The sequence below is a fragment of the Chiloscyllium punctatum genome, chromosome 9 (assembly GCF_047496795.1).
Source record: "Chiloscyllium punctatum isolate Juve2018m chromosome 9, sChiPun1.3, whole genome shotgun sequence".
NCBI lineage: Eukaryota > Metazoa > Chordata > Chondrichthyes > Orectolobiformes > Hemiscylliidae > Chiloscyllium > Chiloscyllium punctatum.
The window spans coordinates 99,628,720-99,649,343 of record NC_092747.1 but is presented as its reverse complement, the minus strand read 5'-3'; the positions used below and the strand labels follow the sequence as shown (position 1 = coordinate 99,649,343).

The following is a 20,624-nucleotide window of genomic DNA, read 5'->3' as shown; positions in this document are numbered from 1 at the left end:
ATTTCAGAGACAATACTGGGAAGAAAGATTGAGCAATAGACCATCATCTATTTGCATCCATTCAGCAAACAAGATTAACCTTGCCACGGAGATCAGGAAAACAGATGTGCTTTTTTTAAATCAAATCTTTTAAAATTTGGAGATGACCCCAAAATTGGAGGTGTAGTGAACAGTGAAGAAGTTACCTCAGAGTACAACAGGATCTTGGTCAGATGGGCCAATGGGCTGAGGAGTGCCAGATGGAGTTTAATTTAGATAAATACTAGTTGTTGCATTTTGGAAGAGCAAATCAGAGCATGATTTATACACTTAATGGTAAGGTCCTAGGGAATGTTGCTAAACAAAGAGACTGTGGCGTGCAGGTTCATAGTTTCTTGAAAGTAGAGTCACAGGTAGATAGGATAGTGAAGAAGGTGTTTGGTGTGCTATCCTTTATTGGTCACAGCATCGAGTAGAACAGTTGGGAGGTCATATTGTGGCTGTACAGGACATTGGTTAGGCCAGTTTTGGAATATTACATACAATTCTGGTCTCTTTTCTATTGGAAGGTTGTTAAACATGAAAGGGTTCAGATAAGATTTACAAGGATGTTGCCAGGGTTGGAGGATTTGTGCTATAGGGAGAGGCTGAATAGATTAGATTACTTACAGTGTGGAAACAGGCCCTTCGGCCCAACAAGTCCACACCGACCTGCCGAAGCGCAACCCACCCATACCCCTACATTTACCTCTTACCTAACACTACGGGCAATTTAGCATGGCCAATTCACCTGACCTGCACATCTTTGGACTGTGGGAGGAAACCGGAGCACCTGGAGGAAACCCACGCAGACACGGGGAGAATGTGCAAACTCCACACAGACAGTCGCCCAAGGCTGGAATCGAACCTGGGACCCTGGCGCTGTGAGGCAACAGTGCTAACCACTGAGCCACCATGCTGCCCTAGGCTGGAGCTGTTTTCCCTGGAGCGTCAGAGGCTGAGGGATGACCTTATAGAGGTTGATAAAATCATGAGAAGCATGGATAGGCTAAATAGACAAGGTATTTTCCCTGGGTTGGGGGAGTCCAGAACGACAGGGCATTGGTTTATGGTGAGAGGGGAAAGATATAAAAGGGACCTAAGGGGCAACTTTTTCACGCAGAAGTGGAATGTGTATGGAATAAGCTACAGAGGAAGTGCTTGAGCATCTGTATGGGTATATGAATAGGAAGGGTTTGGAGGGATAGGGCCGGGTGCTGGCAAGTGGGATTAGATTGGGTTAGGATATCTGGTCGGCATGAACGGGTTGGACTGAAGGGTCTGTTTCCATGCTGTACATCTCTATGACTGTTTGACTGTGACTCTAAATAAAACGTAAAATAACTAATAACAGAGTGTCGCTGAACTGAAAATCTCAAGACTAATACGAAAGAGAAGACTGAAACATAGTACTAGTTTAATGCATTCTGGTTTTAAAATTATGACAATTGTGGAAAATGTTCAATTGGAGTCATACAGCACAGAAACAGACCCTTCTGCCCAAATCGTTCATATTGACCAGACACTCCGATCTGACCTAGTCCTATTTGCCAGCATTTGGCCCATATTTTATTCATATCAGATGCCTTTTAAATGTTGTCATCATATCCCACCTCCACCACTTCCTCTGGGAGCTGGCTCTAAACACGCACCATTCACTGTGTGAAAATGTTACCCATCAGGTCCTTTTTAAATCTTTCCCCTTTAACCTTTAATGTACACCTTCTAGTTTTGGGCTCCCCCACCCTAAGAAAAAGACCTCGTCTATTTACCCTAGTCATGCCCCCCACAATTTTGTAAACCTCGATAAGGTCACCATTCAATTCCCATAGCTCCAGGGAAAACAGCCCCAGCCTATTCATCCTCTCCGTACAGCTGAAATCCCAGTAACATACTTGTACATCTTTTTTGCACCCTCTCGAGTTTCACGACTCCTTCCTATGGAAGGGCAATAATTCTATCAATAACAGGATTAAATAAAAAGTGATGAGAAAAGCCAGATAAATACAAACCTGAGAACATGAGGAAATATTTTTGAAATTCTTTTCAAGTACAACTGTTTTGGTATCAGGACTGATGAGGTTAATTTCAAACCGACCAACCTACAAAGGAAAGAAAACACAGCAATGATTCCCTTAAGAATAAAACAAATAGCCTGAGTTTCATTCAGTAAACCCACAGAACCACAAAATCATCACTGTGTTGTGAGCTTATGACACTGCCTGGAGATATTTACATTTACAGCTCTGCCCCGTGACAACCATGTGCTTGATGGATGAAGACTTTGTGAGAAATGTACTGAGAGACAACCATCGCCAACTTTTGATCCTCTTCCGTTTAAAATGTCAGCATAAAACATATAATTATCACTGAATTGTGATCGGTTTTTTTTGTTTTTCTCATCTGTGTCTTTATTTTCCTTTGCTGGCACATTTTCATTTGTGGTGCAGTGCATCTGACTATGTTTGCAAGTGCTGCAGTGATACAAAGCCTTCTGAGTCAGAGACAGAAGCACGACCAATTGAGCCACAGCTGACTTTCAGGCACTTTCCCAAAAAGGAGGAGGAAGCCATTGCCACTGGAGGGTCAGTGATAGAGGCCACTTTTAAGGGATCGGGCAGGAAACTCATGGGTAAAATAAGGAGGACTCGCTCTACACAGCAAATTAAAGCCTGAAAGAATGGTGGAATAAGGTTCAGATGTAGCTTTCGAAAAGGAATTAGAAAAGGGTGAAAAGGAAAAACTTGCAGGACGATAAGGTAAGATCAGTGTGAGTTGGACTAAATGGATTGGGTCTGTCAAAAATTGACATTGAGGCGATGGAGCTGACTAGCCTTCTGTGCTGTTTGAATCTATGAGACCTGAAGGCTGATTTGCAGTGGACTGACAGAAGCTTTTGGTACTTTGTCCTGAAGCCAGGGGAATGATGCATATCAGGGGAGGCAGGACCAACCCAAGAATACACTGAATGAATATCAATGTGGAGTTACTCCTTCAAATCATTCTGTGGACAGCCCAAAAGCCTGGATCTACGGTTTTAGGTTGGGAATTCTTCCTTAATACCCAGATAGTTATTATGTGGGATTTTGTACACTGATACTGCTAGAACATGTTCATCCTGGTGAAGGAACTATATGAGTAAGTAATCACCTGAATCATGCACCATGCAATGTCTCTGATATGGTTGTTGACATTTGCAAGAGTGTCTTGAGAAGACAGGGCAGCCAATAATGCTTCAGCTTTCCCAACCTGTGATTGGCTGATCCTGCTCACTATCTGGAAAATCTACCTCCATTGGCACTGGGGACCTGGATGGGGAGGAGTTGGAATCTTCCTGTCATGGGTCCTTTACTTGTCCCAGTTTACTGGAGGATATTGCCCTAACACATCTAGCATGGATGTAAACAATGTTAACTCCTGGTCTCATGACTCTCTTAATGCCATCTCCACTGGCATGTGGAAGGTGGACAGGCATGCATTAACAGCACTGAGAGAAGCCATGGCAACAGAGCCTCATGAATACCTGTGCCCCTTTAGATGCCCGAGGAGCAGTTACACCACCTTATGGTTAAAATTGTAATTTGGGGATACTTCACAGCATCTCCACACTTTGAGTGCATTAAACTGGCACAGGTAACCCTCATGTGTCTTGTTCAGGATGTAGTTAGCTTTTACAATCAAGCTTTTCATAGCTCCAATATCTATCGACGCAGGAGGTCATCTCTGGAAAAACTTAACATCATGCACTTATACAGCCCCTTTACCAAGGAATGATCTCAAAGTGCTTCGAAGGAACACAATCGGATAAAACATTAGAAAAAGCATCAAGAATTTCACTAGAAATAAGAACAGAAATTGCTGTAAAAGCTCAGCAGGTCCAGCAGCATCTGTTGAGAGAAATCTGAGTTAACATTTTGAGTCAAGTTACCCTTCCTCAGAACTGGTTTTTATTTCACTAGAAATGTTGGATACAGCAATTTTACATGAGGGTTTTTAAAACATGCAATTGCAGGATCCCTTAAATCTGATTTATTAAGATTAAGATTAGATTAGATTCCCTACAGTATGGAAGCAGGCCCTTTGGCCCAACAAGTCCACACTGACCCTCCGAACAGTAACCCACTCGGTCGGACCCATTCCCCTACCTTGTATTTACCCCTGACTAAGCTACCTAAGACTATGGGTAATTCAGCTTGGCCAATTCACCTGACCTGCATATCTTTGGATTGTGGGAGGAAACCAGAGAACCCAGAGGAAACCCACGCAGACACGGGGAGAAAGTACAAGCTCCACACACACAGTCGCTCAAGTGAGGAATTGAACCCAGGGTCCCCGGCGCTGTAAGGCAGCAGTGCTAACCACTGAGCCACCGTGCTCAGACATTCCAGCTCTTTTTCAAAACAAAGCCTTGAGCAGCAAGTGGAGATGGCAGTTGATTGAGAGCCTTATTGATAACTTTGTTCATCAGACTGAAATATGCAGGTAGGCATCATTGAATTGAAAATTGTGGTGCAGGAAAAGCACGGCAAGACAGGCTGCATCCGAGAAGCAGGAGAATCAGTGTTTCGGGCATAAGTCCTTCATCAGAAATGTGGGTTGAGGGAGGAAACTAAAAGATAAATAGGAGGGAGGGGTTGGGGCTGGGGGAACGGTAGCCAGGAAGGCGATAGCTGGATGCAATGCTAGCATGCTGTTCAAATCATGAAACCAAAGAGAACAGAAAAAGGCCATTTGGCCAATCGTGCTTGTGCTGGCTATTCGGAAGTGCAATTCAATTACTTTTGGAATACTGCATGCAATTCAGGTCTCCTTCCTATCGGAAGGATGTGGTGGAACTTGAAAGGGTTCAGAAAAATTTACAAGGATGTTGCTAGGGTTGGAGAATTTGAGCTATAGGGAGAGGCTGAATAAGCTGGAACTGTTTTCCCTGGAGTGTGGAGGCTGAGGAGTGACCTTATAGAGGTCTATAAAATTATGAAGACAAGGTCTTTTCCCTGGGGTGGGGGAATCCAGAACTAGAGGGCATAGGTTTAGGATGAGAGGGGAAAGATATAAAAGAGACCTAAAGGGCAACTTTTTCACACAGTGGGTGGTACGTGTATGGGAGAGTTGCCAGATGGAAGTGGTGGAGGCTAGTACAATTGCAACATTTAAAAGGCATCTGGATAGGTGTATGAATAGGAAGGGTTTGGAGGGATATGGGCCGGGTACTGGCAGGTGGGACTATATTGGGCTGGGATATCTGGTCGGCATGGACGTGTTGGACCGAAGGGTCTGTTTCCATGCTGTACATCTCTATGACTCTTTGACTCTCGTCCCTTTCGACCCCTGCTCATTCTCCATGATCACCTTCAAGCGTTTGTTCAAATTCCTTTATGAAAGGTACTTTGGAATCTGCTTCCACCCATCTTTCAGGCAGTGTATTCCAGATCACAACAACTCACCGTGTAAAAACCAAATCTCCAATATATAAAGCTCATGGGAAAAATAGCAAGACTAGAACAGTAACTTTTTTTTTAAGACCACTTCATTAATACAGAAGGCAAATTGTCAAATCAGTATTAAGGGAGTAATAAGCTGCAACATGTCCAATAATGCTGGACTCATGCGATGAGTCTAACAACATTTATTATGAAGTTCAATTAAAAAAAAAGACAAATTAGCTGTTTTAAAAATCACATGATCATTTACCGTTTTTCCCTTCCTCTATCTATACACAGGAAGATGTGTTAATATATTGATATACAATGATCTCCATCACTATTACTGTCATGCATTAACCTCAGAACCTCTAATCCTTACAATAGAAGAAATTTCCATCGCTGTGTCCTGCATATGAACAAGGAACAAGAGTAGGCCTCTTGGCCCTTTGAGCCTGCTCCATTGTTCATTAAGACCGTGGCTGATCTGATTTTAACCTCAACTCTACATTCCTGCATGTTCCCCCATTATCTTTCATTTCCTTGGTAATCAAGAATCTATCTACCTCTACGTTAAAAATATTGAAAGATTCTGCATCTTTGGAGAATGGAATTCCAAAGATTCCCATCCCTCAGAGAGGAAAAAATAGTTTCCTCATCTCTCTTTTAAATAGGTGTCCCTTATATTTAAACCGTAACCTCGCGTTCTAGCGTGTCCCGTAAGAGGAAACATCCTTTCAACATCCACCTGATCAAGTCCAGTCAGGATCTTGTGTGATTCACTTCAGTCATCTCTAAATTTTTAAAGTCCAGAGGACAGATTTAGCCAGTCTAGCTTTTCCTCATAAATCAATGTGCTAATGCCGGGTATAAGTCTGGCAAACAATCTGTGACCTGCTTCCAATGCTTAACATCTTTGCATAAGTACAGTGACCAGTACTGTACACAATACTCCAGATGTAGTCTCACCAATGCTCTTGCATAAACTCCCTGCTCTTGCATTCAATTCCCCACAAAATAAAATAAAACATTCCATTAGCTTTCCTGATTACTTGTTGCACCAGAACAGAAACTCGTGGGTTTTTATGTTTGTACCCATTTTATTCCTATGGCACATACTTCATTGCAAAAAACTTTAACAGGCTTGCCTACCTGGAATAACATTGTCCTATTCTTCTCTGTGTCAGAAGGTTGGACGTGACTTGGAGCGCTGGCATGGCGCCTTCGGGTTGGCAATTTGGTACCCAGATCGGGCACCCTCTTGAGCCGGATGCTGGCGACACTGTTACACCGAGAGCGGAACTCGGCGTGCTCCTCTTCCAGAGCTGTGTCCTCCAGGCTGGGTTCAGTCAGAGCTGAACGTAAGCCCAAGCCCAGCAGGTCGCTCTGACTGTTGCTGGCTGAAGGCAGGTTGGTGCTGACTGTCGCCTCATCAGCCACATCGTGGGGAAGTGCCGGGTCCCCGCTGGCATCATCTTCCTCCTGGTCGGCGGTGACGTCAACCAGGGGCTTCTCGTTGAGCAGCCGCAGCCTCTCCTTTTCCAGCTGGTGCTGAGTGAACTTCTCGATGCAGTCGTCGATGAGGGTGGATGGAGCCTTCTTGTGTGTCACCACCACTTTACCGCAGTACAGCACCTCATACTTTTGCGAGTTGTAAAAAGCATCTTCACTGTCCTGCCGGGATTTTGTGTCCCCCTTTAATGTTGCCTTCGATACTTGCCGAATACTACTGATAACATCAGGAACCTGAAAGAACAAGATGAAATGCATGAAACATCACAGATCTCCCTTTTAAAAAAAAATCTGTATTCAATACAGAGACAGGAAAACAATTCTGACAGCGAGATAAGATTTATAAATTCATGAATAAGGTGCACTGAAACCAAACCAGTCCAGCTGACCACAATGTATTCCTAACACCTCAAACTCCAAACCACTCCTTCCTAACAATTCTGTCAGCCACAGATCAATAGCAGTGCTCTTGCCTCTAAATCTTGTGGCTCTGCGTTCAGAACTCACACCAGAGTTTTACAAACAGAATAATAGCCGGCAGTACTCAGAGAGTGCTAAATTAACTGACTGTCATTCAAAGGACACAAGTTACGCCATCATTGTTTTCAGGGGATGTGGGCGGCCAGTTTTTGTTGCCCCTTCATAATTGCTTTTGAATTAAATAGGGCCATTTCAGAGGGCAGGTTAAGAATTAACCACATTTCTGTGGATCCGAAGTCACATGTAGGCCAGAGTGGGTAAAGATGGCAGATTACGTTCCTGACTAAGTACTGCTGAACCAGATGGCCTTATACTGACAATGCCAATTGGATACAAAATTGACTTGATGGCAGGAGACAGAGGGTGATGGTTGAGGGTTGTTTTTCGGACTGGAGGCCTGTGACAGCGATTTTCCACAAGATTGATACTCAGTCCACTGCTGTTTGTCACTAATATAAACAATTTGGATGAGAATTTAGGACGCATGGTTAGTAAGTTGAGGAAGACACCAACATTGGTGGTATAGTAAACAGTAAACAAAACTATTTGAGATTAGGAAAGGATTTTCATCAATTGGGCCAATGCGCTGAGGAGTGTCAGATGGAGTTTAATTCGGATAAATGCAAGGTATTGCATTTTGTAAAACAAACAAGGGCAGGCCTTATATAGTTAATGGTAGGGTCCTGGGTATATAACAGAGAGATCTAGGGGTACAGGTACATAGTTCGTTAAAATCTGCTTCGCAGCTAGACAGCGTGGTTAAGAAGGCATTTAGCACGCTTGCCTTCATTGGTCAGATCACTGAGTTCAGGAACTGATGGTTGTACAGGACACTCGTGGGGCCACTTTTGGAGTATTGCGTTCAGTTCTGGTCATCCTGCTGGAGGAAGGATATTATGAAATTGGAGAGGATTCAGAAAAGATTTACCACGACGTTGCTGTGTCTGTAGAGCTTGAGTTATAAGGAGAGGCTGGATAAACTGGGACTTTTTTCACTGGAGTATAGAAGGTTGAGGGCAGAGATTTACAGAATCATGAGGGGCAGAGATAAGGTGAATAGCAAAGATCTTTTCCCTAGTGTGGGGAGAGTTTAAAACTAGGGGGCATATGTTTAAGATGAAAAAGACTTTCAAGGGGAACTGAGGAGCGATGAGGGTGGATGGAGCCTTCTTGTGTGTCACCACCACTTTCATACAGCTTTCATACATAGGGTGGTTCGTATGTGAAATGAATTGCCAGAGGAAATAGTGGATGCAGGGATAGCTACAACATTAAAAAGACATTTGGACAGGTATTTAAAAGGAAGAGTTCAGAGGGATATGGGCCTAATGTAGAGAAGTTGGTAGTAGTTTAGTTTGGGAAACTTGGTCAGCATGGACGAATTGGACCGAAAGGTATGACTCGACAAGATTCATGGTTACCATTACTAAGGCTAGCTTTCAATTCCAGATATTTTATCAACTGACCTTAAATTCCACCAGTTACAATGATAGAATTTGAACTTATGGTCCTCTGAGCATTAGACTCTGCCTCCAGACTACTAACCTGGTGACAATATCACTGTACCACTGTTTCCCCAAGTTGAGCAGTTCAGAAAGGCACAAAGAGAAGTGATGGAAGAGTGGGGGAATTCTTCCCAGTCTCCCACAACAAAATGGATCCCTCAGCCAACATCACAAAATCAGATCATCTCATCATGATCTCACTGTTGTGTGGGAGCTGTCTGTGCGTAAATTGGGCTGCTACATTAGAATAGCGAGTAAACTTCTATTTTAAAAAAATTGATGGGGAAGTGTTTTGGGATGGCCAGAGATCACAGAAGGTGTTTTATATACAACAGATTTTCCGTTTCCATTTTGTAATCAAACAGCCTCTGAGCAAACGACAAACAAGAAGTTCAAGGAAAGCAAGTTTAACCAACTACAGGCACAACTGGAATCAATAAAATGTACACGTTATTTAAAAGAAACACATAAAAACAGAAAGAAAAATTGACACCGCACTAGTGTTTACATGATTATCGTGCAAGCCCTACTTATCAAATTAGCTGTTTACCTTCTTGATCCACGTGGAGAGAGGAGCCATTCGACTCACAGAGGCAACACCCAATTGCACCTCTGCTCAGAGGAATGCCTCAGTGTTAAAAGATTGGTCTCTGAGTTCAACTGATCTGCTTCCTGCAGTTCCCACATTAAAAATGCAGCTGGGAGAGGGATCTGACAGTTGTAAATTTGAAAAAAAGGAAAAAAATCCCCCAGATGTTGTCTGTTTAATTATGATGTCATTCAGCAGCACTTCCAAACAATTACACACAGTAACATAACTCTAGACAGCCGCAGTACTGAAGGCAAATTTAGTTGTTTGAATGGTTTCCTGTTCAGGAGAGTTAGCCCACATTTCTGACTCTGTTTATATTTATAGAAACATTATGTCTCGCCATTATGTTGTGCCACAATGGCATTCAAACTTTCAACTTGATTTAATGAAAAGGTCTATTGAGGGTTGCAAAGGACTTACACTTAAGAAGTTTCTGTCACAGAAAAGGGAACATCTACATGGCCCCACCGACCAATTAATTACTTTTGACGCATGGATGTAGCTGGGTGCAGCAGTCAATTTTCACAAAGCAAGATCCCACAATCAATTGTAAATTTGTTAGCTGGTTGACCAAGCCAATTAGCACCACCTTTTTATGCCTATGGAGCAGGGATACTAGGGAACAGAAACAGGCCAATTGAACCATGTTTCTTGTTGAAATTCTACCTGTACCCCATTTTTCCTGCATTAACCCAACAAGCTAATTCACTTCATGTACGAAGTCCCATTGCATTTTTAAACAACATGTCCAATTGCCACATTTGTTCCCAAGGTGAGTTTCTAACCTCAAGTTCAAGTCAACACTAAGTCAACTTACCTCCACCTCCATAACATCATCGAACATCACTCCACCTCAGTCCATCTGCTGCCGAAACTCTCATCCACGCCTTGCTGGTCTCCCACATTCAGCCCTCAGTGATCTTGAGGTTATCCAAATCTCTGCTGACCACGTCTTAGCTTGCAGCAAGTCTCATATCTCTGTCAATTTCTTCAGTCCCACAATCTTCCTTGATATCTGTGCCTGCCAAATTCCAGCCTCTTCTGTATCTCAAATTTTAATCCACTGGTGACCTCGCTTTGCTCGGGTCCTTAGTTCTGCATACACTCCCTACGCTTCTCCATCTTTAAAGACATTCATGAAAATCTACCTCTTTGACCAAGCTTTTAACAACCTGATGTAATATCTTTGTGTGTGGTTCTTCCACAGCTAATCTGCTTTGAAAAGCTCCTGTCGAGCTCTTTGGGATGTTTGCAGCTCAGTCGATCTGATCTCAAATAGGGTGTTCTTCTCTTCATTTTCTGATAATATAATGCTTTTCAGAGATGTTCTGTCCTGTTTCTCTTGAAGGCAGTTGTTGACACCATGGTACCGATATATCTGCTTCCGAACCAATTGGTAAACAGCTTTGAATTCAAAGAATCACAGAATCCCTACAGTGTGGAAACAGGCCCTTTGACCCAACAAGTCCACACTGACCCTCCACAGAGTAACCCATCCAGATCAATTCCCCTACCCACTTCTCTACATTTCCCCTGACTAATGCACCTAACCCATACATCCCTGAACACTTTGGGCAATTTAGCATGGCCAATTCATCTAACCTGCAAATCATTGGTCTGTGGGAGGAAATCGGAGCACCCAGAGGAAACCCACGCATACACGGGGAGAAGGTGTAAACTCTGCACAGTCACCCAAGGCTGGATTCGAACACGGGTCCCTGGTGCTGTGAGGCAGCAGTGCTAGCCACATGTTTTTTTTTAATATGAGAAAGAAACATGAGTGGGTGGAGCCAGGCTCACACAGTTCCAGGGTTTTAATTTTGTGTTCAGTTGGGGTTTGGGGTTAGCTGTTGAAGCTGATAGATAAAGCTCGCTTTCTCTACTGCAGCGAAAAACTGGAGTCCTCTCACTGCTGCTAGTTTGTTTCTTTCAATGTTCCTTTTTCCTGGACTGAAATAACACATGAGAAAAGCCCATTTTGCTGAATTTGCCTTTGCCAAGGTGTGTTAATGAGGTAGGTGAAAGTGAGGACTGCAGATGCTGGAGATTAGAGTCAAGATTAGAGTGGTGCTGGAAAAGCACAGCAGGCCATTCCTGATTAAGGGCTCCTGCCCGAAACATCAATTTTCCTGCTCCTCGGATGCTGCCTGACCTGCTGTGCTTTTCCAGCACACTCTAATCTCGACCGTTATAATGAGATGCTGAAATATTGGAACAGTTAATGATTAGTAGTTAAATGATATATTATTACATTAAGTATTTCAATAGAGTTAAAGTGATGCAAAATCTTTTTTGTTTGTATTTTATCTATGTTGCAAGAAAAAAGCATGTTTTGCTTAAAGTCTGGTAGTTTAACCATAGAATGGGTTGGTCTGGGACAGTCAGTGGAGATTCGATAGGCCGAATGGTCTGCTTCCACACTGTAAGGATTCTATCATTCTAAGTGTAACAGCATCCTCTCTCCTGTAGCAGGGAGGCAGAATTAAACATTGTATTCTACAAGTGGCCACACCAATGTCTTGTACATTCATAACATGATATCCCAACACCAATGAAGGCAAGTGTGTCAACACTTTCTTCACCACCTTGTCTACCTTCAACTCCACTTTCAAGGAACTATGCATCTGCACCCCTAAGTCTCTTTGTTCAGCAACAAGTTGAAGCTAAAGAACTTTAAGAAATAAATAGTGATGTCTTGAAAAGTGTCCAATTACAGAACAGGAGGTGCTGAAGGTCTTAAAATGATAAAGGTAGATAAATCCCCGGGACCTGATCAGGTGTTTCATTTGGAGAAAGCTAAGGAAAAGATTACCCGGGGCCCCTTGCTGAGATATTTGCGTCATCAACAGCCACAGGTGAGATGCTGGAAGGCTCAAGGGTGGCTAATGTCGTGCCATTATTTAAGAAAGGTTGTAAGGAAAAGCCAGTGAATTACAGACTGGTGAGCCTGATGTCAGTGGTGGGTAAATGTTGGAGAGGATTCTGAGGGATAAGATTTATGTGCATTTGGAAAGGCAAGCACTGATTAGGGATAGTCAGCACAGCTTTGTGTGTGGGAAATCATATCTTGCTAACTTAATTAAGTGTTTTGAAGAGGTTCTGAAGAGAAGATTGATGAAAGCAGAGTGGTAGACATTGTCTATATAGATTTCACCAAGGCGTTCAACAAGGGTCCGCATGGTAGACAGGTTATCAAGGCTGGATCACATAAAATCCACAGTGAGCTAGCCAACTGGATACCAAACTAGCTTCAATTTAGGAGACAGAGGGTGGCGGTAGAGAGTTTTTTTTTATTGTACTGGAGGCCTGTGATCAGCAATCTACCACAAGGAGCGGTGATGGGTCCAATGCTTTTCGCCATTTATTTAATGATTTAGATGTGAATAGAAGAGGTATGGTTAGTAAGTTTGCAGATGACACCAAATTGGTGGGGTAATGGTCAGTGAAGAAGATTATCTCAAGAGTACAATGGGATCTTGATCAGATGGGCCGATGGGCAGAGAAGTGGCAGATGGAGTTTAATTTCAATAAATGTGAGGTGTTGCATTTTAGTAAGGCAGATCAGGGCAGGACTTATACAGTTCATGGTAGGGCCATGGAGAGGGTTGTCGAATAGAGAGACCAATCAACTCACAAATCTGAAGCAGCATGCCTGACACTTGACTTTAAGTAAAATAAAATATTAGGGGTGAGGCTATCTCCTTGAGGGGCTTTCATTCTGGTCCATAAAAATTTCTTCTCTACTTCTTTTGGCAATTATTTTGAAACTTGCATCATCTAGTTGCAAAGCCACATTCCAGAGAAAACTGTTTCTCCATACTTGCCCTCTCAAAGACTCTCAGGTTTGTAAAACTCTCCAACCTCTCAGGTTTGTAAAACTCTCTGAGTGCCTTGCTAAACCGTTTTGCTAGGATTCCTTGACCTTCTCCATTTCAGGAAGGACAGCACAGTTTCTCTTGTCAAATAACTCCAGGCTATAGCTAGCGGCAGGCTCTTCTCTGCCTTCTCCTGGGCCAAGACATCATTGCTGAAACGTGATGCCCAGAAATAGAATACTCTAGCTGAGACCAAACCAGTAATTCATAAAGGTTTACTGCAATTTCCTTAGTTTTGTATTAAATGCTCCTATTCACAAAGCCAAATACCCTGTATGTTGCCTTAATTTACACAACTCCCTTGAAAAATGTAGGATTCTTCACCTTGCATGCCTCCTACATTTGCTCAATAGTACATTTTACGGGCACCTGTAATGTTGTTTCTCGCAAAGTACATAACTTCACAATTACAGGGCAAGATGCTGGATTTATGCCCTGGATTATGGGTTGAAATCCCACTAAAACAGTTTGTAGGATTTTAATACAATTAATTATACTGGGAATATAAAGCTAGACTCAGGAATGGGTAACCCGATGAAGAGCTTTTGCCCGAAATGTCGATTTTCCTGCTCCTCGGATGCTGCCTGACCTGCTGTGCTTTTCCAGCACCACTCTAATCTAGACTCTGGTTTCCAGCATCTGCAGTCCTTGTTTTTACCTAACATGAAACTACCATCAGTTATTTTTAAAAATACATCAGGTTCATAGGGAAGGAAATCTGCTGTCTTTATCCAGTCACACCAGATCCATAGTAATGTGACTGACTCTCACTGTCCTCTGAAATGACCAGCAAGGGCAATGAGTGACAGGCTGAATAATACCTTGCCAGTCATATGTACATAAAAAATAAAGAAAAAGAAAGTCCATACAAAATGGCTTCTGCTACACATCTGGTGATTTCACCATTCTGTCCAGATCCTCCTGAAGTCTGTTCCTGTCCCATATTTAACTGAAGGCTCCTGAGGGCGCTATCAGTTTGAGTGGTGTACATTAATGACCATGAATGCTGACAGATTGGCTGTCATTTTCACCACAGAGTCTGGGTCATTGCCATCACTACCACCTTTACAACTTGTCTCTAAAATAAAGCAGCGACTGAAAGGAATCCAAGGGAAATGAGGGTTTGATGGAATTGATCAATCAACAATTTTCTGCCTCCGACTGAAAGATCAGGCTGTACTTGATAGAAGTGTTCTCAATTCAGATTTTGTTATGCCAGATTACAGAAAATGGCATACTGTGCACTGATCGAGATTCAAGATGGCAGCAGTCTGAGCAGTCTGCTCTGTGCCCATACCCCTGGGTATGGTGGGCTCCTATCCCACCTCCCCACCTCCTGCTAATCACCCCTGTGGAAAGTTGGCAGCTAAAAACTACCAGGATACCACGAGACTGTTTAAATTCGAATTTAGAAGGTCTGGAGTTAATATGAAGACATCCAAGGGAAAAGGAGCTAGGGGAGTGCAGAGGCAGGGCACTCCCCTACTATGTTGGGCACACCCACAGCCATTACCATGACTCCTCTGGCAGCACCCTTGGTTCCAATGGAACAGCAGCATTTACTCACGGAGTTTACAGAAGTCCTTGAAAAGTTTGAGGGAGCGCTGGAACCAATCACTGCCATGCTGGCAAAGCATGAGCTGGAGATTCGGACCTTGGATCAGCGCGTTGGAGCTATGGAACAAAGGAACGCGGCCTTGGAGATCACAATTAGAGCTCCAAGGGGTGAGACCGAATCCTGGAAGGCCAGGATCGGGCCCTGCAAGAACAGGTAGACGACCTCGAAAATCGAGGTCGGAGAAAAACCTTGCAAATTCTGGGCTTGCTGAGTGGGAAGAAGGCGAAAACCTTGCAGAATTCCTTGAGGGATGGATTCCAGAGCTGCAGGGCCTGGAGATCGAGTCAGGCCGGGTGAGTGTAAACCAGGCCTACCTGATCACATTGCACAGGCCCAGGCTGACTCAGCACCCCCAGCCAGTCCTAGTGCGACTCCTGCAGAACAAGGAAAAGCAGTTAATAATTGAAACAGCCAGAAGACTGGGGAAGGATCCACAGGCTTTGGCTTATAAAGGCTCAAAAATAATATTTTTTCATGACTTCTCCAGTGCTTTAATTAAGAAAAGGAAGGCGTTTGATGAGGTAAAGAAAAAACTAAGAGATTTAAACTTTCAATACTCCTTGAGGAGTGCTACATTTCAGTTATGGGGAAACCGTCTACCACTGCGACTTGGTGGAAAAAGTAAAAGAATTTTTGGACTCACCGAAGTGATAGACAGAGGAAGATGGAGAAGGAGGGGTATATGGACAGTGGCATAATATGAATTTTTTTTTGTACCTTCTTTCTCTTTTTCTTCCTTTGGGGGTTTCGGGCTTTATAGGCTTGATATTGCAGTGGCGTACAACCCGGTATGTTTTATATTATATGTGTTTGGAGGTTTTTAGTTATTCTATTGTTCTGTTTTGCAGGGTGCAGGGTGGTTACTCCTTGGATTAAATATGTGTGGGGCTGAGATGAGGAGGGGAAGGGGTGGGCAACTATTATTAACTGGTAAGAGTGTAAATAATATGTTTGATTTTCTTGCTTGGGTCTGGGCACGGCCTTTACTGGAAGGTGCTAGGATGGTTGTGAGGTCGGGAATGAATGGCCCAATCGGCAAGGGGGATATCTCCAGAAACTTGTGCTTTTTGTGTTCAGTTGTTTAATTTAGGTGTAGAGATTAGTTCTTTAGTTTTAATAGTTTTGATAGTGTTTGTAGGAATACTTTTCAGATTTGATAAAGTTTGTTCTCTCTCCACTCGTCATGCATTGATTGGGCTTCCTCCTCTCGGGGGGGCTCAGAGCTGTAGTGTGCGGTTATGGCTACCGATGTGTTCAGGTGGTACACCGGGAATATAAAAGGGAGCCACTTCCCAATTAAAAGGGGAAAGGTGCTTTCAAGTCTCAAGAAGGAAAGGGTTGACATCATGTGGTTGCAAGAGACACATTTGACTGATAAGGAACAACTGAAGTTACAGCAGGGGGGGGTTATGATAGGGTATTCATTTCCTCCTTTAGTTCCAAAAGCAGAGCCCAAATAGTCAGAGGGAAATTGAGAAACAAACTTGTAAGGAGATCTCAGCTATCTGTAAGAATAATAGGGTGGTTACGGTAGGGGATTTTAACTTTCCAAACATAGACTGGGACTGCCATAGTGTTAAAGGTTTAGATGGAGAGGAATTTCTTAAGTGTGGACAAGACAATTTTTGGATTCAGTATGTGGATGTACCTACTAGAGAAGGTGCAAAACTTGACCTACTCTTGGGAAATAAGGCAGGGCAGGTGACTGAGGTGTCAGTGGGGGAGCACTTTGGGGCCAGCAACCACAATTCTATTAGATTTAAAATAGTGACGGAAAAGGATATACCTGATCTAAAAGGTGAAGTTATAAATTGGAGAAAGGCCAATTTTGACGGTATTAGGCAAGAACTTTCGAAAGTTGATTGGGGGCACATATTCGCAGGTAAAGGGACGGCTGGAAAATGGGAAGCCTTCAGAAATGAGATAACAAGAATCCAGAGAAAGTACATTCCTGTCAGGGTGAAAGGAAAGGCTGGTAGGTATAGGGAATGCTGGATGACTAAAGAAATTGAGGGTTTGGTTAAGAAAAAGAAGGAAGCATATGTCAGGTATAGACAGGATAGATCGAGTGAATCCTTAGAAAAGTATAAAGGCAGTAGGAGTATACTTAAGAGGGAAATCAGGAGGGCAAAAAGGGCACATGAAATAGCTTTGGCAAATAGAATTAAGGAGAATCCATAGAGTTTTAACAAATATATTAAGGACAAAAGGGTAACTAGGGAGAGAATAGGGCCCCTTAAAGTTCAGCATGGTGGTTTTTGTGTGGAGCCACAGAAAATGGGGGAGATACTAAATGAATATTTTGCATCAGTATTTACTGTGGAAAAGGATATGGAAGATATAGAAAGTAGCGAAATAGATGGTGACACCTTGCAAAATGTCCAGTTTACAGAGGAGGAAGTGCTGGTGGTCTTGAAATGCATAACGGTGGATAAATCCCCAGGACCTGATCAGGTATACCCTAGAACTCTGTAGTAGCTAGAGAAGTGATTGCTGGGCCTCTTGCTGAGTTATTTGTATCATCGATAGTCATAGGTGAGGTGCCGGAAGACTGAAGGTTGGCTAACGTGGTGCCACTCTTTAAGAAGAGTAGTAAGGAGAAGCCAGGGAACTATAGACCGGTGAGCCTGACCTCGGTGGTGGGCAAGTTGTCAGAGAGAATCCTGAGGGACAGGATGTACATGTATTTGGAAAGGCAAGGACTGATTCGGGATAGTTAACATGACTTTGCGTGTGTGTGGGATATCATGTCTCACAAACTTGATTAAGTTTTTTGAAGAACTAACAAAAAGGATTGATGAGGGCAGAGCAGTAGATGTGATCTATATGGACTTCAGTAAGGCGTTCGACAAGGTTCCCCATGGGAGACTGGTTAGCAAGGTTAGATCTCAGGGAATACAAGGAGAACTAACCATTTGGATACAGAATTGACAAGCCAGGGAACAATAGACCAGTGAGCCTGATGTCATAGTCAATGTGGCTTTGTGTGTGGGAAATCATGTCTCACAAACTTGATAGAATTTTTTGAAGAAGTAACAATGAGGATTGATGAGGCCAGAGCAATGGTCACAATCTATATGGACTTCAGTAAGGCATTTGACAAGGTTCCCCATGGGAGACAGGTTAGCAAGGTTTGATCTCAGGGAATACAAGGAGAACTAACCATTTGGATACAGAATTGGCTCAAAGGTAGAAGACAGAGGGTGGTGGTGGAGGGTTGTTTTTCAGGCTAGCGGCCTGTGACCAGTGGAGTGCCACAAGGATCGGTGCTGGGCCCTCTACTTTTTGTCATTTACATAAATGATTTGGATGCAAGCATAAGAGATATAGTTAGTAAGTTTGCAGATGACACCAAAATTAACGGTGTCGTGGACAGCGAAGAAGGTTACCTCAGATTAAAACAGGATCTTGATCTCGGCCAATGGGCCGAGAAGTGGCAGATGGAGTTTAATTCAGATAAATGTGCATTTTGGGAAAGCAAATCTTAGCAGGACTTATACACTTAATGGTAAGGTCCTAGGGAGTGTTGATGAACAAAGAGACCTTTGAATCCAGGTTCATAGTTCCTTGAAAGTGGAGTCGCAGGTAGATAGGATTGTGAAGAAGGCATTTGGTGTGTTTTCTTTTATTGGTCAGAGTACTGAGTACAGGAGTTGTGAGGTCATGTTGTGGCTGTACAGGACATTGGTTAGGCCACTGTTGGAATATTGCATGCATTTCTGGTCTCTTCCTATTGGAAATATGTTGTGAAACTTGAAAGGGTCCAGAAACGATCTACAAAGATGTTGCCAGGGTTGGAGGATTTGAGCTATGGGGAGAGGCTGAACAGGCTGGGGCTGTTTTCCCTGGTGCATTAGAGGCTAAGGGGTGACCTTATAGAGATTTTAAAAATTATGAGGGGCATGGATAGGTTAAATAGACAAAGTCTTTTCCCTGGGGTGAGGAGTCCAGAACTAGAGGGCATAGGTTTAGGGTGAGAGGGGAAAAAAAAAAGAGACCTAAGGGGCAACTTTTTCACACAGAGGGTAGTATGTGTATGGAATGAGCTGCCAGAGGAAGTGGTGGAGGCTGGTACAATTGCAACATTTAAGAGGCATTTGGATGGGTATACAAATAGGAAGGGTTTGGAGGGATATGGGCTGGGTGCTGGCAGGTGGGACTAGATTGGGTTGGGATATCTGGTCGGCATGGATAGGTTGGACCGAAGGGGCTGTTTCTGTGCTGTACATCTCTATGACTAAGTGGCCATACTGATGTGGAGAAACCTTCCATTTCAGGTGATAGACCAAAGGATGAGTTTGGACAGTTTGTCATTCTCAAGGCGCGGATACACGAAGAAGAGTATGGCATTCTAAACGTTTACTTTCCCATGATGCACCCTCTCAAATTTTTAGTTGACACAGTCTCTCAGGTAATAGCGCTTGGTGTGCGCCGTACGATTATAGTAGGAGGCTTTAATTGTGTCATGGACCCTGGGGTAGACAGGATGTCAAGAGGGCTGTCAGGTACACCTCGGCAGTCTAGACAGATAGTGAACTTGTGTGAGGAGCTGGGGCTAGTGGATGTTTGGAGGTGCCTCCACCCGAATGGGAGGGACTTCGCCTTCTACTCCAGCCCACACAAGTGTCACACAAGAATCAATATGTTCTTTGTTCTGTCGGTTTGCTTGGACTGGGTGTTAGCCTGTAGAGTTCGGAGTATAACTATCTCGGATCATGCGGCAGTATATTTAGATGTGAAGACCAAAGGTAGTGGCTTAGGCCTGCAGCAATGCCGCATGGATCTGTTTCTGTTGAAGGATGATAACTTTGTTCAGTATGTCTTAAGGGGGTTCAGGGCTTTTTGAGACGTCAATCGGGGTATGGCCAGCAACTCGGCAGTTCTTTGGGAGACCACCAAAGCATTCTTAAGGGGTGCGATTATTTCATATTCGGCATCGAGACGGAGACGGAGGGGGGAGCAACAGCCGATGCTCGAGGCCGGATTGAAGGCAGCCAAATCGGCCTATTACACCAGACCAGCCGTAGTTAAATTGCAACAGGTTACAGCTTTTCAGGCAGCTCTTGACTCAGTGCTCACACAAGAGGTGAAGAGAGGAGTCTCTTTTGCAAAGCAAAGGCTCTTTAAATATGGGGATAAGCCAGGTAGATACCTCGCCTACCTTGCTAGGAAGAAAGTGTCCCACAGTCCATTGTGTCTGTCAGAGGGAGGGCTGTTAATGTTACTCGTGAACTGAGGAAGATCCATGCCAGATTTCGGGAATTCAATACAGAGTTATACTGGTCGGAGGGATGTAGGGATGGAAATGTGGGAATGGAATCCTTTTTTGAAAACTTGGACTCCCCCAGTATAAATACAGATCAGGCCTCCCTTTTAAATGCACCTCCAGCAGTACAGGAGGCAGTAAGGCAGCTCCCAGAGTGGTAAGGCACCTGGCTCAGAGAGATTCCTAAGTGATTTTATAAGGGGTTTGAACACATGTTGGCTGAATTGCCACTGGGGATGTATAACTATTCATATAGCCAGGACCGTCTTCCACCCTCTCTCAGGGAGGCTAATATCTCCCTCAGTCTAAAAAAAGGGAAAGACCCCGAAGATTGCATA

The 20,624-nt window shown here is 43.5% G+C and overlaps 1 protein-coding gene across 2 annotated transcripts in view; it reads right to left on the bottom strand.

Moving 5' to 3' along the window:
- Positions 1–20,624, bottom strand: part of tbc1d4 (TBC1 domain family, member 4) — a 283,205-nt gene that overhangs the window by 139,120 nt on the left and 123,461 nt on the right. For both annotated transcript variants that reach the window (XM_072577967.1, XM_072577968.1), the window contains exons 2-3: positions 6,591–7,184; positions 2,031–2,120 (exon numbers count right to left, since the gene is read on the bottom strand). In XM_072577967.1, coding sequence (XP_072434068.1) covers positions 2,031–2,120; positions 6,591–7,184 — 684 coding nt within the window. The remainder of the gene's footprint in view (positions 1–2,030; positions 2,121–6,590; positions 7,185–20,624) is intronic.